At 42.8% G+C, this 17,020-nt stretch overlaps 1 protein-coding gene across 1 annotated transcript in view; it reads left to right on the top strand.

The window, feature by feature from the left end:
• Nucleotides 1–7,806, top strand: part of ccn6 (cellular communication network factor 6) — a 30,467-nt gene extending 22,661 nt beyond the window's left edge. Inside the window, exon 6 of the mRNA XM_068028573.1 lies at nt 6,941–7,806. Within this exon, the coding sequence (XP_067884674.1) occupies nt 6,941–7,216 (276 nt within the window). The 3' untranslated portion in view covers nt 7,217–7,806. The remainder of the gene's footprint in view (nt 1–6,940) is intronic.
• The last annotated feature ends 9,214 nt before the right edge of the window (nt 7,807–17,020 follow it).

The following is a 17,020-nucleotide window of genomic DNA, read 5'->3' on the forward strand; positions in this document are numbered from 1 at the left end:
GTGGGGATGTTTGTTGGGAATATGGGATTAGTGTAGGATTAGTATAAATGGGTGGTTGATGTTCGGCACAGACTCGGTGGGCCGAAGGGCCTGTTTCAGTGCTGTATCTCTAATCTAATCTAATAACTCCTGAAGTTGGTGAAAGAAAAACAGAATCATTAGCTCTTACATACTTTATAGTTTTGGCACAGAGCTACAAACAATTTATTATTTCCTACCCTATGAGGAATTGGAAAGTTTAACGACTACTGTAAAAAAGTTTTTTCATTGCTATTCTTCTTCTTCTTCTTTGGCCTCCTTGTCTTGAGAGACAATGGGTAAGCGTCTGGAGGCGGTCAGTGGTTTGTGAAGCAGCGCCTGGAGTGGCTATAAAGGTCAATTCTAGAGTGACAGACTCTTCCACAGGTGCTACAGATAAAACTGGTTGTTGGGGTTGTTACACAGTTGGCTCTCCCCTTGCGCTTCTGTCTATTTTCCTGCCAACTGCTAAGTCTCTTCAACTCGCCACACTTTAGCCCAGCCTTTATGGCTGCCTGCCAGCTCTGGCGATCGCTGGCAACTGACTCCCACGACTTGTGATCAATGTCAGAGGACTTCATGTCGCATTTGCAGACGTCTTTAAAGCGGAGACATGGATGGCCCGTGGGTCTGATACCAATGACGAGCTCGCTGTACAATGTGTCCTGGGGATCCTGCCATCTTCCATGCGGCTCACATGGCCAAGCCATCTCAAGCGCCACTGGCTCAGTAGTGTGTATATGCTGAGGATGTTGGCCACCTCGAGGACTTCTGAGTTAGAGATACGGTCCTGCCACCTGATGCCAAGGATTCTCCAGAGGCAGCGAAGATGGAATGAATTGAGGCGTCGCTCTTGGCTGACATACGCTGTCCAGGCCTCGCTGCCGTAGAGCAAGGTACTGAGGACACAGGCTTGATACACTTGGACTTTTGTGTTCTGTGTCAGTGCGCCATTTTCCCACACTCTCTTGGCCAGTCTGGACATAGCAGTGGAAGCCTTTCCCATGCGCTTGTTGATTTCTGCAACGAGAGACAGGTTACTGGTTATAGTTGAGCCTAGGTAGGTGAACTCTTGAACCACTTCCAGAGCGTGGTCACTGATATTGATGGATGGAGCATTTCTGATGTCCTGTCCCATGATGTTCGTTTTCTTGAGGCTGATGGTTAGGCCAAATTCGTTGCAGGCAGCTGCAATCCTGTTGGTGAGTCTCTGCAGACACTCTTCAGTGTGAGATGTTAATGCAGCATCATCAGCAAAGAGGAGTTCCCTGATGAGGACTTTCCGTACTTTGGTCTTCACTCTTAGACGGGCAAAGTTGAACAACCTGCCACCTGATCTTGTGTGGAGGAAAATTCCTTCTTCTGAAGACTCGAACACATGTGAGAGCAGCAGGGAGAAGAAGATCCCAAACAGTGTAGGTGCGAGAACACAGCCCTGTTTCACGCCACTCAGGATAGGAAAGGGGTCTGATGAGGCACCGCTATGCTGAATTGTGCCTTTCATATCGTCATGGAATGAGGTGATGATACTTAGCAGCTTTGGTGGACATCCGATCTTTTCTAGTAGTCTGAAGAGACCACGTCTGCCGACGAAGTCAAAGGCTTTGGTGAGATCAATGAAAGCAACGTAGAGGGGCATCTGTTGTTCACGGCATTTCTCCTGTAGCTGGCGAAGGGAGAACAGCATGTCATGGTGGATCTCTCTGCTCAAAAGCCACACTGTGCCTCAGGATAGACACAGTTAATAAATTTGTTTTGTAATTAAAGTCAAAACAAAGTTGACTGTAATTATTCTACAATTTTTGAAAATGGATGATTCCTGAGGCATAGAACGGTTGAGGAAGTTCAGGAAAGGATACCCAAGATGCACTACTTTATTAAGATATCAGGACAGGTATACACATTGTCAAAGACACAAGGACCTAGGACTCACCTACAGGAGGATTCTGAAACAGAGAAATCAAAAATAACTGGAGTAAGAAGTCTAAAGAATACAACAAAATAGCTGTAATTATTAGGGGATTGTCCATTCCAGCACTCTGAGCAGAGTGACTTTCTCAGCAAACTGCAACTACACAGCAACCCAGCAGGCACTCCACCTGAAATCAACTTAGTATTGATTTTCTTTAGGTCCAGGAAGCCATAGAACCCTAAACTCGTTCAGCGAGCTGCTCATGTTTATGCTGAACCACTGAGGTCAAATCTGAACTGTATTCTATCTCCTCTACCCTGAGCTTCTTGTTTATCACCCTCTTGTTATCTACATCATTCCCTATTAAAACATTGAATGGCTTGGATGATACCTGCATAGCCAAAATATTCCAGCCTGCAGTCCCTTAATGCAAGCAACATTGCACTTTATATTATGGTATTCCTTCACCTGGCATCCATAACTATCATGAAAACAATGTCTCGCAACCCCTTTACTTGCAGCCCATTTACTATGACTGAGCAAAGATAAGGACACTAGGAGAACTTACTCCACATCCCCTCGCCCTGCTATTCTTCAAATAGTGATGGGATTTTCAACACCCACTTGAGAAAGGAGATGGTGGTCATCACATTACTGACTGTCGCATACATTCCAAGCTTACATGGCTTCCTAGAATGCATAACAAGAATCAAGTAGTGGTGCGCCTTGTGTGCTAATCCACCCCATTTAAGAAAACCTGGGGTATAATTTCCACAGAAGTTCTTCCCCATAAATGGCTACTTAAGCCATTTCTCCCAATTTCTGTCAATGTTACAGTGGATAATTGAGAGAATCCCTGCTGAAGTTCCAGGCGCTGATTCCACTATATTCAGATCTCTGATCTTGCTTCAGGTGGGATGAGTTGCTGGTTAACTGAGTGGTTCATTTGTTGGGTGGCATGAGGCAACTAGATGAGTGTTTCTCTCTGCCTCTTCAAGATTATGGCAATGCTCTTTCCCCCTCTGGTCAACCTTAAGTTGGCACTTTCTGTTACACATTCGCGTCAGGTTTGCATTATACCCTCTCCCTGCAGGTTGCATTTTTCTTGTTCTTCCTATTTGCATTGCTGTTTTGCCTTTCTACATTACTCAAGCTAAAATTGAAACTCTCACTCTTAGCTGAATCTCTCGGCTGAATTTTTTGTGAAGGTGAGTGGTCCTGCCGCCGGGACTGAAAGTGCAGGGCAGCAGGATACTGGGCAGAATTTTACTGGCAACAGCTAATTAAGAGGCTGCCAACAGAACCGCTAGCCAATTGAGGACTGCAGCCCAGAACTGCCAGCCCAATCAGAGGGCAAGCAGAACTGTAGCCTCAGTAGCGCCACCATTAGAAGTGGCCACTGCTGAGGCTGCAGAACGAAGGACAGGGCACCTCCATGCAGAGGAATCCTCGAAGAGAGAGTAAGTTGTTTTAATCACTGTGGCAGGCAGGCCCCAGCGATCGGCACTGGCGGTGGGAGGGGGAGGGGTGGTGGTGGCGTGGGTGTGCAACCTTTCATTGGTGGCGCTGTCAACATCAACATCCTAGGGGGTTACCATTGACCAAAGCTTAACTGGACCAGCCATATAAATACCATAGTTGCAAGAGCAAGTCAGAGGCTGGGAATTCTGTAGCGAGTAACTCACCTCCTGACTCCCCAATGCCTGTCCACCATCTACAAGGCACAAGTCAGGAGTGTGATGGAACACTTGCCACTTGCCTGGATCAGTGCAGCTCCAACAACACTCAAGAAGCGCAACACCATCCAGAACAAAGCAGTCCACCACCTTAAACATTCACTCCCTCCACCACCAATGCATGGTTGCAGCAGTGTGTACAATATACAAGAAGCACTGCAGAAACTCGCCAAGCCTCCTTCAACAGCACCTTCCAAATCCACGACATCTACCACCTAGGACAAGGGCAGCAGACGCATGGGAACAACACCACCTGCATGTTCCTCTCCAAGACACACCATCTTGACTTGGAACTATATCTCCGTTCCATTACTGTTGCTGGGTCAAAAACCTGGAACTCCCTTCCTAACGGCACTGAGTGCACCTACACCAGATGGACTACAGCGCTTAAAGAAGGTGGCTCACCACTATCTTCTCAAAGGCAATTAGGGACGGGCAACAAATGCTGGCCTTACCAGCAATGCTCACATCCCAAGAAAGAATTTTAAAAAAGGCGCGGGAGTGGCCATTGCCGCCTGGAAGCCCCTCCGAAGGCCATGGAGTGGCCTTAATGGAAGGTCTCCCTGCCCCCTAGGAACCCGACGGGAGGCCGCCAGTGTTTACCTGGTGGTCTCCCCATGCAACAGCAGCCCTTCCCAGTGGCGGTAAAATGCTGACGGGGCATGAGGTGGCCCTTAATTGGACACTTAATTGCCTGCCTGGTGGGCGGCAGCGCAGCTGACGTTCCCGCCACTGGTAATGTGCTGTGGCACCAGGAATATGTCAGGCTCCCCTCTCGAGGCCTTCCATTGCCATTTTACCCCCCTTCCCACCTCCCAGCCCTTCTCCAAAGGGCTGGTAATATCCAGCCTTCTGTCTCCTTTGGTTTTTCTTTGGCTGAAAGCGCTGCTAACTCAAGATCGATTTCTTTTGATTTGAGCACCTTTTAAATGTCACTGTTGCTATTCATATATGCTGTTTCATATTTTGAATAGCCTCCATCAGCAGTATAAATCTGTATTCCAGATGGCTGCCATGAGTTATTACAAGTTTCAAGTCTGCCTTAGATATTCTTTAGAGTACAGTGCTGATATTCACTCCAGTAAATTGCCCGAGCACCTGATGCTCACCATTGTGCCCACACTACCCAATAGCTACTTATACTAGGGATGTAACAATAGAACCTCTTTGTGATTTGATTTGGATAAGATTTCAGCCTCGGCTCACTGGCAGTGCTTCCCCCCCCCGCCCCCGCCCCCCACCCTCCCACCTTCCGAGTTAGAAGGTCAAGCTCCATTCCAGAGACGAGAGCACATAATTTGGGCTGACAATTCAGTGATGCATTGTTAGAAGTATTGACCTTCAGATAAGATATTTAAAAAGATCCCATAGAATGATGCAGCACAAAAGTTCATTCTTTTTACATGTGTCCTTCCATACACTTTTTCATTCTGTTCAATGTGGGAATTGAAACATCTTTGGAATACTGTGCCAAATATAAATAATTAAGTTGCTTTAATTTAGAGACAGCACCTGACCATACAAAATAACAGATGTAATCAAATCTCACCTCGTTTCTTCCCTAGTGATGCACCAATAGGCTGGTCAATAAAACCAGCTACCTCTACCATCTCTTTGGGTTGCAGTTTAAGGAGAACATCCCTGTTATTCTCAAAACAAATGGGGGCCATCCTGGCTAAAGGTCCGGGGATGAGATAATTGTCTCACATTGTGTCAGTTTGAAGTTGACTGTATGCTGTGACATTCCACAAACTGGTTCATCTGGCTTTAATGCATCTTCATTGTCTTCTGCTGTAGTTTTCTTAAACCCTTTGTAAATTCATTATTCAAAAAAAAACATTTAAACACAGCTCATTCCCAAATAATTTCCATAAATGAAGAAAATAAAAGATTTTTTAAAATCCTTAAATATGATACATATTTCTAAACTGCATTCAGGACATTGGCTAGTGAGCAGAAGAAAAGACTGAGTAATTCTCCAAAATCTGGTGTCTCCAATTCAACATCATCAGAATTCTACGCCAAGGAGTGGAATGTTTGGGGTCTAGGTTTAGATGACTATTCTTGTCAAAACATTAGAAAATCCTCTTCATAATAGTTTCTTGCCTTCAGCTGCCCTTTCAAAATTGGCAATACTGCAAGTGTGGATGGTAAAACTAGAGCAAGGAACTAAATTACACGCAAGGAAGTCTGATTTTGAGTAATTTTGTAAAATAGCATAACTAGAGTCTTCTATCCTTCACTGTGTTATGAGTGCTTCCATTTTTTTTGTAAATTTTGATGATCTGTTTTTAAAACTGAAAAAGAGTCCGTTTTTTTTTCAAGGGGCACTGAGAGGTCTGGATTGTAAACAGGTACTGGAAGGCACCTGTTTTCAGATAAATTACCCATCTGGGGTTTTTTTTGACTTGGGGAAAGATGTTTACAAATAAGTGATAGGTCAAGATTTATAGGAGTCAGGAGACTTGATTCTTGTGACATTGGTTTTTGTTTTGCTTTGGGCAGTGAGTTGGGATATGGACAATGGTTTGAAAGACTTGCCAAGGGAGCAACACCCAGCTCAGTCTGTTCCAGCTCTTTGAAAAAGCCTGCCAGTTTTCCACCTCTTGAGAAGCTGAGAAGCAAGTGTAAGAAACTGCCTGAAACCCCTGTTACTGCATTTTTCCTGGAAATCCTGCCCAAGCTGAACTTCAACGTCGCCTGACAAGAACTGTTCTAGGAAGATCCCATTGACAGCCGTCTATATGTATTTGGGGCGCCAAACCAAAAAGGACATCTAACATCTTTTCATATCTTCTCTATTTTCTTCAAGAATTAGCAAGTATTTTGACCAACGTATTCTTTTTTCATTTTTTTGTACTGGAATCTCTTTATTTTTTCGGTTAACGTGTGTGTGTGTGTGTGTGTGTGTGTGTGTGTGTGTGTGTGTGTGTGTGTGTGTGTGTGTGTGTGTGTGTGTGTGTGTGTGTGTGTGTGTGTGTGTGTGTGTGGCTAAGGCAAAAGGGGAACTTTTATATTTCAATCTGTGTTAATGCTTTGCTACATTACTGGTTAAGAAACCTGGTTGCTGTGTTTTATTCTGGGATAAAAATAGAGTGTATGATTGACCGTATTGGGAAGTGGGAAAAAATTTAAATATATGTTGTGACCTGAGGAGAAGTGGAACTAAAATGAATAGCGCATTCTTCCCACCTTGTTCGTAACAACTGGCTAAACTATTTTTTCATTAACGAACACACAAATAAGCTTTACATTTTTCATTTTTTCCTTTTAGAAAGGCAAGACGTGTCTACAGACATTCCAGCATACCAAGCCTGAAAAATTTGCTCTCTCTGGCTGCACAAGTAGAAGAAATTATAGGCCAACGTTCTGTGGTACATGCTCAGATTCCCGTTGCTGTGTTCCGAACAAAGAAAAAACTGTGAAAGTAGAATTTAACTGTACTGATGGAGAAATTATCGTGTGGAAGATGATGTGGATCACATCTTGCAAATGTCAACAGGCCTGTATTGACTCAGAGGACATATTCTCAGATCTGAAATTACTGTAGTCATTCACATAGTGCACACCTTGATTGCTTGGATCATGAGTGAATTAGAGAACAGTAACAATTGTACCTTCAACAAGATCATGTCTTGTCCTTAGAAGAATGTGACTTTGCTTATACCATTTATGTGTTTATGCAGTTAAACTATATAGCAAAAAATCCTAAAGTTCTACAGTAACAAAATATTTAGGGAAGTACATCAAATGCAGCATCTCCCACAAGATTGAATATCATCTTCATTACACGAAGACCTATTTTGCTCTTTTGATATTTTGTAAAATGGTATTGACTTGTATAGTATCTCTGTTTAATTAGTTTCTCTGCATGAGTCTTTCTTTAAATTGAATGTCTGTTGAACTTTGTTCAGTTTAGCACAAATCCTCTCCTATAAAAGTCAATATATATTTTTAAAACTACAGGAAGATACAATAATAAACTTCACTGCTTCTGCTACCATATATGCTTCTTCATAAATAGGCTTCAAAACAGATATTTGCAATGGTTACACAGCTTTGAAATGAAAATATCTAACGTGTTACTACAATGAAGATGCAAATACTATATTCATATATCTATTATACTGCACACGTTGATACACAGATTTATTGTTCAGTTTACTAAATTTGATCATAACTAGTCAGTATTTAACAGTTGTTGAATAAGTCTTGTTTTATAATAAATCAATAATTTTGTTGTTTAAAGAAACCTGGTTGGCAGATTTTTTTTTCATTCTGAAACTAATATAGATAAATTATATAATTGGCTGTATTGGTAACTGGGTAAAACATTTAAATATATGTTGTGACCAGTGGAGCACTGGAACTAGAGAAAGATAGTGCATTCCTCCAACCTCGGTCATAACAATGAATACAAAAGGAAATGGGATAGGCACTTGAGGGCAATAAACTTACAGGGCTACAGGGATTGAGCCATGAATGGGACTGATTGGATTGCTCTAGAGAGCCAGCATGGACTCAATGGGACAAATAGCCTCCTTCTGTACTGTTACGACTCCATGTGCTGAATTTTATGAGCAGCTGCTTTGAAGATGGGGACTGCCTGTTGCGGAGCCGCCGTGATATTCAGTGCGGCCGCTCATTAGCATTGACGGACGTGCCGCCACCACCACCCCCCACCAAATTACGTGGCAGGGGCGTGGGACATTCGGCGCCATGATCGGCATTGGCTCAGCTGAGGAGCAGGTGCTGGGGCGCTATTTAAAACACCGCAGCACCTACTTTCTGACAGCTGCCAAATATGTACGTTAGATTATATTGTGGAAGTCAAAGTTTAGGATTAAGGATTATTTAATAGCTATCAAACCAAAGAATCTGCTAAAGCTTGGAGAAATAGAATTCAGCCCATGCTTCCTAATACCAGAGACACACATACTGGGAGCAAGAATAACCACTGGTGAATCTTTGACAGAAGTAACTGCAAATACTTACCTCAGCATAGAATATTGTGGATGCTGGCAATTTGGCAGAAAAGCAGAAAGTGCTGGAAATAGGCAGCATATCTGGCAGCATCTGTGGAGAGAGAAGCAGAGTTAACTTTCAGGTCTGTGACCAAGGTCACAGTGGTGGTCTCTCACTGGTGTCAGGAGCCATGTCTACAAGGGGTAGCCCTTGTCTCCAAGAAGCCACCCCTCCATCTGAGCCAGTCCAGTGAACAGCGGTGCCAGCTGGGACTGGCGCAGGCTGAAGGCGTCATGGCAGCTGACTGGAATGCGGGCACAGATTTGCATTAAGTATTTCCGGTGATTACATACTAACTGTACGTTGATTGAGTGGAAACCCTTACGGTTTACATATGCAGCTGGTCGCCTGGCAAGAGCCTTAATGGCCACATGGGTGCAATCTATGACCCCTTGCACCTGTGGGAATCCCACTTATTAACACACAGTTTGAAATAGAAAAGTATAAACATATACCCTTCTAAAATAACCTAACACACACATACACCGGTTCAAGGAAAAAAAAGAAAAATGAAAAAACTGGCTCTGCACAGATCAACTTTTTAAAAATACTTTGGCCAAGTTATTGTCAATTCTTGAAGAAAAGGGATAAGATAGGGAATGTTCCAGATGGCCTTTGGTCTGGTGTCTGGGTACACGTAGACAGCTGTCACTAGGATCTCTCTGGAGCAGTTCTGTTCAGGAGACATTGAGGAGTAGTCTTGCAGGTTTTTTGGGAGAATTACTGCATCAGTGGTTTCAGCTATCACACTGGATTCTCAGAAGATTTTCCAAAACAGGGGAAAAAAGATGGGTTGGGTAGCTTCTCTCTTAGCAGGCTACACATCAACTGAACTTTCAAACAGTCCAAGCCAAATCAAAAAGCCAAAACTTCTGACAACCATAAACCTAGACATGTGACATCTCAGTAAACACCAATAGCCAGCAAGCTTCATTATGTTGATTTTAGCACTGCATTGTCTCTTCCAGTAAGTGTTCTTTTTAAATCAAAAGTGTCCTTCCAGTAACCTTTTAAAGAAAAAACAAATTCAGGCATCTCCTCAGTCTTTCAAATGAACCAATTTTCACAATCTTTTAAACACCAGTCCTCAAAAAAAATTAATAATGAAATCACCTTCATGACATCATTCATCATCCCCGCTTCCACCACCCTTGTAGACAATGAGTGCCAGGTCATTACCACTCATTGCATAAAAAAAGTTCTTCCTCACATCTCCCCTGCATCTCTTGCCCAAAACCTTAAATCTGTGTCCCCTAGTCCTTGTACATCAGCTAATGGGAACAGCTTTTTTTTGTCTACCCTATCCAAACCTGTCAGATTCTTGTACACCACTATCAACACTCCCCTCAATCTCCTTTGCTCCAAGGAGAACAACCCCAGCTTCTCCAACCTAACCTCGTAGCTAAAATCCTTCATACCTGGAACTATTCTGGTAACTCTCCACTGCACCCTTTCAAGGACCCTCACATCCTTTCTAAAGTATGGTGACCAGAACTGGATGCAACACTCTAATTATGGCCTAACTAGAACTTTATAAAGGTTCAACATAACTTCCCTGCTTTCGTACTCAATACCTCTATTTATGAAGCCCAAGATACCATATGCTTTGCTAACTACTTTCTCAATACATCCTTCCACCTTTAAAGATCTATGCACATGAACCCCCCAGGTCCCACTGTCGCTGTACACTCTTTAGAACTGTACCATTTAGATTATGTTGCTTCTCCCTATCCCGAAATACTTCACCTCACATTTCTCTGTACTACATTCCATATGCCACTTGTCTGCCCATTCTGCTCACCTATGTCTTGTTACAGTTGATTCGTATCATCCTCACTGGCTGCTACACCTCCAAGTTTGGTGTCTTGTCTTTGCTCTTTTCCCAGAGCATGCATGTTTTAAACTGGCCTTGGGTGCAAATACATTTTCCCTAGTTAACCTTAGTCTTGCTGTTCTCTTTCTGTGCATGCATGGAAAGGCCTCTGCATCACTCTGCAATATGGTAGCTTTCCTGCATTTACTGTGGCAGCTCCTTGCCTGACCTGGATTTCTCTTCTTGGTGGCTGCAGCCAGTTCTTTGCTCGTGCTGCGTTGGTGGTTGCGTGAATTTGCCTTCCTTGTGATGGTTCAGCAGCCTCAAATTCATAGTTCCTGGCTGAGACTCAATCTTTCTCAGTTGTAAGAGCATAAGAAAGAGGAGCTGGAGTAGGCCATCTGGCCCTTCGAGACTTCCCTTCCATTCAAAAGATCATGGCTGATCTTCTATCTGAATTCCACATTCCCGTACTATCTCCACACCCCTTAATTCCCTTAGTACCAAAAACATCCAACAACCTCCGTCTTGAATAGACTCAATGACTGAGCATCCAGTTCTCTAGGGTAGAGCATTCCAAAGATTCACAACCCTGAGTGAAGAAGTTTCTCATTTCAGTCCTAAATGGCTGACCCCTTATTCTGAGACTGTGAACCTGTGTTCTAGATTCCCAGCTAAGGGAGACATTTTCTCAGCATCTACCGGTGAAGCCCTTTAAGAAATGTATTTGTTTCAATGAGATCACCTTCCATTTTTCTAAACTGCAGGGAATATAGGCCCAGCCCACTCAATCTCTCTATCCCAGGAACCAGTCTAGTAAACCTTTGTTGCACTCCCTCTCAGGCAAGTATGTCCTTCCTTAGGTAGGTCCAAAACTACACACAGTACATCAACAATGCCCTGAATAATTGTAGTAAGACTTCTTTACTCTTCTACTGCAAATACTTTGTAACAAAAGCTAACATACCATTTGCCTTCCTAATTGCTTCCTGTACCTATGTCAACTTTGAGATTCATGTACAGGACACACATGTCCCTCTGAATATAAACATTTGATTTGATTTATTTTGATTTAGAGATACAGCACTGAAACAGGCCCTTCGGCCCACCGAGTCTGTGCCGACCATTAACCACCCATTTATACTAATCCTACACTGATCCCAACCACATCCTCACCTGTCCCTATATTCCCCTACCACCTACCTATACTAGGGGCAATTGATAATGGCCAGTTTACCTATCAACCTGCAAGTGGTTTGGCTGTGGGAGGAAACCGGAGTACCCGGAGGAAACCCACGCAGACACAGGGAGAACTTGCAAACTCCACACAGGCAGTACCCAGAATTGAACCCGGGTCACTGGAGCTGTGAGGCTGCGGTGCTAACCACTGCACCACTGTGCCGCCCCAAAGTCTCCAAGTCTCTCACCATTCAAAAATATTTAGCTTTTTTATTTTTCTTACCAAAGTGGATAATTTCACACTTCGCCACATTGTATTCCATCTGCCATGTTATTGCCCATTCACCCAACCTGTCTATACCCTTCTGTAACCTATTTACATCCTCACCATTTACTTACCCACCTAACTTTGTATCGTCAACAAAATTGGTCACACTATACTCAATGCCCTCATCTAAGCCATTAATATAAATTGTAATTAACTGAAGCCCAAGTACTGAACCTTGTGGTGCCCTGCTAGTTACAGCCTGTCAATCCAAAAATGTCCAGTTTGTTCCCACTCTGTTTTCTGACTATTAATCAATCCATGCTAATATATTACTCCCAATCCCATGAACCCTACCTTTGTACAATAATCTCTTGTGTAGCATCTTACCGAATACTTTTTGAAAATACCAATACACTACATCCACTGGTTCCCCCTTACCAATTTTACTAGTTACATACAATTTACCTTCACTAATTTCTTCCTATTTACATAGCTATAGAAACATTTACAATCTGTTTTAATGTCTTTTGCTAGTCTACTTTTATATTCTCTCCTCTCTTTCCTTTTCAATTTCTAGGTCCTTTTCTTAATTTTAAAATCCTCTCAATTCTCAGGTTTACTTCTCTTTTTGACAACATTATATGCCTCTTTCTTTGATCTAATACTATCTTTAACTCCTTGTTAGTCAGGGTTAAACCACTGTTTTTGTGGGGTTTTTGTGCCTTAAAGGAATGCATATTTGTTGCAAATTATGTACTAATTCTTTAATAGCTAGCCATTGCTTGTCCACCATATTTGTTAGCCATCGGAAGACATTCTTTGCTCACACAGTCTCCAGCAAAGAAGCCCCATTCCAAATTTTACTGGCAAAATGTAGAAAACTTGTGGGCCATTTCAAACATAGCCCAGAGCTAGAAATATTTCAATCCATAAATGAACAAAATATCATACAAGATATTTATATTAGATGAAGTTCATGTTGCAGATGATTCACTGACTGCTTAGAAATAGATTCACAGTCATATTAGCTCTTTGGAAGCAGCCTACTCCTCCGGAATTTGAAAAATTCCAAAAGTTGCAAGTCCGATTAGAACCCTGCAGGTACGTCCCAGAGCTCCTTGGGGGAAAAAATGTTAATTTCCCACTCCGTGGGCTGCATTTTACATTCCTGCCGCCGAAATCAGCGGCAGACAGAAACAATGATGGACCGCCCACGCGGACCGCACATTGTGGAGCTGCCATGATATTCAAAGTGGCGGCTGATTTAAATGGCCGGGGCGGGCTGCCCCCCGGATGACTTGGAGGGGGCGGGCAGCCTGTCCCTGGCGATGGCATCAGCTGCCTTTGCGCAGACACTGATGCCATTTTAAAAGGGCTTTGAGCCCTATCGTTACGTTTAAATATTTGAAGAATGGATTTTAAAAGATTTAATTAATTGATCTCCCATACACCCCCAACAACTATAGATTTAATTCCTTGCCCTCTCCCTCCCCCCAAAATACTTATCTTGTGCACCTGACCTTCCCCACCCCCCACAAAGTTCATAAACTTTCAAAACTTTACCCCTTCCCACCATCCCCTCCACCAATGAAATTACTCTGACACTGCTCCCCCACACTGAAAAATTTACCTGCTCTCCCCTCCTCACCAGTGTTCCGCCTTGGATCTGTGGGCAGGGATCCAAAGGCGCAGGAGTACCGGCCACTGGCACCAATATTGCTCTGGGACAGACGACGGGAGTGTGATGGTAATCAATTCATTTATTTACATTAATTAACATATTTAAATTGGGCTCCCATCATCGAGTGGCAGGGGGACCGCCGCGAGGCCTTGCCGCCGCCAGCAATATGGGGCCAGGCCTTCCCGATGTCGAGATCCATGGCAGGCCTCTTCCGGAGGCATTTTCTGCCACCCACCCCACGATCCCTGACTTTGGGGGGTATGTAAAATTCAGCCCGGTGTTTTATTCACACTGTGCCATTTATTGCAAAGTTATGGCTGGCTCAGATGATGATCCAGCTAAGATAGGTTGTTCAGCTTAAGAACTCTTTCACTAGAGAATTAACTAAACATAAAGAAAACATCGAAGGCACATGGCTAAAGATAGCGATTGCGCTGGATTCAAGGTTTAGGAATCTGAAGTGACTTCAAAGATCCGACAGGTATGGAAGTTACTTCTTGTCTTGTCAGAAAGAAGTCTCAAAGGCAGCAGCCTGGTGCACACACTAAAGAAGCTGAACCGCCATAAAAGAAAATGAACCACCTCAGTGGTATCAGATTCACAGGACATAAAATAAATAAAGTGACAAATTCAACTAATACCACTTTGGATCATTATAAAGCAGAACCAGTTATCAGTGAGGAAAGTTTTCTGTAATGGTGATCAAAGCGTGTTGGGGCTTATTAAAGTTTAGCAAAGATGGCTATAATGGTGCAATGTGAATGCTTTTCTTCACTTTCAAGTCAGATTGCAAGTAACAAGTGAGCTGCAAAATCTCCCCCAAAACAAGCTTATCTGGCTAAGCAATTGGCAGCATAGAATCATACAGCATACACCAGTCAGCCCATCTTGCAAATGCTTCTTTGAAAGAGCAATTCAATTAGCGCCGCTCCCCATAGACCTTTAAGCTTTTCCTTTCAAGGTATTTATCTAATTGCCTTTTAAAAGTTACAATTGAATCTGCTTCCGCCACCTTTCAGGCAGTGTATTCCAGATAATCATATCTGGTCTGAATTTTTTTTTGGAAGATTTGTCAGCTGCATTGCTTTTTTGTTTGTAGCTATGTAAAGTGTACCAATTTTCCTTTTTAATCTGCACTTGTAGATATAACTACGTTTTTGATGTTCCCTTTGAGTTTTACTATGTAAATTACAAGTAAATTGTTTTTTTTCAATCTAGAGAGTTTCCAAGAGAATAGGAAAAGCTGAAAGCAGCATTCACTGCACTGTTTGGCATTAAGCATGCAAATTAACATTTGAAAATATGTGCATTAATTTCTTCTGAACCGCTTCCATTTTACTTGGGCAAGATTAGGTTATTTAGTAGTTTTCCTGTACTTTTGTTTCTATTGTTACGACCAGGTAAGAAAGGTGTCTAGGGGTCTGTTACGATCCTCACCTGGTCTTATTGTAACAGGGTTTAATTTTAAACACACTGTGTTTTGAGCTCCCCTTTGCGAATCCTTTTTCACAACTTTCCAATTATAAGGCAAAGAAATGAGCACAACCAGGTTTTCTTTGGTTTAAAGAAGAAAGATGAAATTTAGTAAACCTTAAACTTAAACTCTAATATGGTTAACACCTATGGATATATGACGCGTCCACACTAGCATGCACATGTGATACACACATGCAAACAGTGTCAGAAAAGTTAAGAACAGTTTGAGGCAATATCTTGTTATTGTTTTTCGAGCTTATTGTAGTCTTTGATTGAAGATATGGTCTTGCATTTCGTTGGGGGATCAGTATTCTGTTTAAACCTTGTTCATGTAGGAGATTTTTCTCTTTGTGTTTACATGTCTTCAATGGCTTCCGAAGCTGGTGAGAGCGAGATGAGGGTAGATAGGAGAGATGTTCTCAGTCCATGAGCACATGGCTTTCTGATCTCAAGTACTGTTTTCTCCAATTTAAAACTCTCAGTTCAAACCTCTGCAACAGCCAGTTAGTCATGTGATTAAAACTGGTCTGACCACTTCTGTGTATTGGGGAAGTAACTACTGGGTCCCCTTTGTTTCAACACTATTTGTTATGATGCAAATGTCTTTCCAGTCAGGGGCTTGCAATTTTTTAAAGTTTTAATGTTCATGTGGCAAAAATCATGTGTGCCTCAGTCTTGGCAGGTGGGGGGGTTTGCCCGACAGTATGAAGCACTTAATTGTATTGGCTAAATGGCTAATCAGATCTATTTACAAAGTAGACTAGCATGTATTATTTCCTATTTATTGAATTGACAAAAGTAGGGCTGAATTTTACAGACCCTCCCCCCCCAACATTAGGGGTAGTGGCGGAGGTGGGGGCCGTAAAATGCTTCTGAGAGACCCGCCACAGACCTTGACTGTGGGAAAGCCCCGCTGCATATTGCCGGCAACGGCGAGCGCCTGTGGCAGCCCACCCGCCTCTTGGTGATCCGAGGCAGAATACTGGTGGGGAGTGGGAGCAGGTAGGTTTTTCTAGTGCGGGGGGGAGCAGGGTCAATCTCATCTGATTGGTGTAGGGATGGTGGAAAGGGTTACAGTGCAGTTTATGAACTTTGTGGGGGGGGGGGGGGGGGGGGGGGGCAGGGAGAAAGCAAGTAATGCATTGTATGGTTATTGCAGGGGGTGGAAGAGGGGCAAATTAAATGTTTTTAAAAAATTTTGTAACCGCTTTCTTTAAATATTTTAATTAAATGGAAGGGCTCAAAGCCCTTTCAAAATGGAGTCAGCGCCTGTGCAAAGGCTGCTGATGCCATTGCCAGGGATGGACAGCCCACCTTGTGCACGTTATCGGGGTGGGCGGTCCGCCCCGGCCATTTAATTAAGCTGCCGCGCTGAATATCACAACGGCTCCGCGACGGGCAGACCACCATTGTTTACGTCCACCGCGCACCATAGATTTCAGCCCGTAGAGTGTGTCCTAGTCTTGAACAAGTAGATTATAAATCAAGCTCATTGTTTGCAATGGGTTATGTTAACTTAGCGAGGGTGGAATTAAAAAATATAGGTTTCAGTTTGGAAAGGATGCAATATATTATAGAAACTGGTTACATGAGAAAACAGCGTTGGAAAACAGGTCGAAAACATGACATTCTACACACCTGAAACTTGTACTCAGTAGCTTGATTGTCATAAATATTGTGTACTTAACTATGTTAATCTTCTCTACTGTGTGGTTGCTTTAGTGAGGACATAGTGGTATAATTTATATTAACAGTGGGATGGCAGCTGCATTGCACACAAATACACTTTTCCAAAATTTGTGCTCAAAGTGGAAGTGCATATTATCTATGGGTCAAATAATACTGAAAGAGCTATAGCAAAATGATTTTAATAGTAATATCAATACTAGAAAAAACAAACTAAATTCTTTGA

Source organism: Heterodontus francisci, chromosome 3 (assembly GCF_036365525.1).
Source record: "Heterodontus francisci isolate sHetFra1 chromosome 3, sHetFra1.hap1, whole genome shotgun sequence".
NCBI classification, from domain to species: domain Eukaryota; kingdom Metazoa; phylum Chordata; class Chondrichthyes; order Heterodontiformes; family Heterodontidae; genus Heterodontus; species Heterodontus francisci.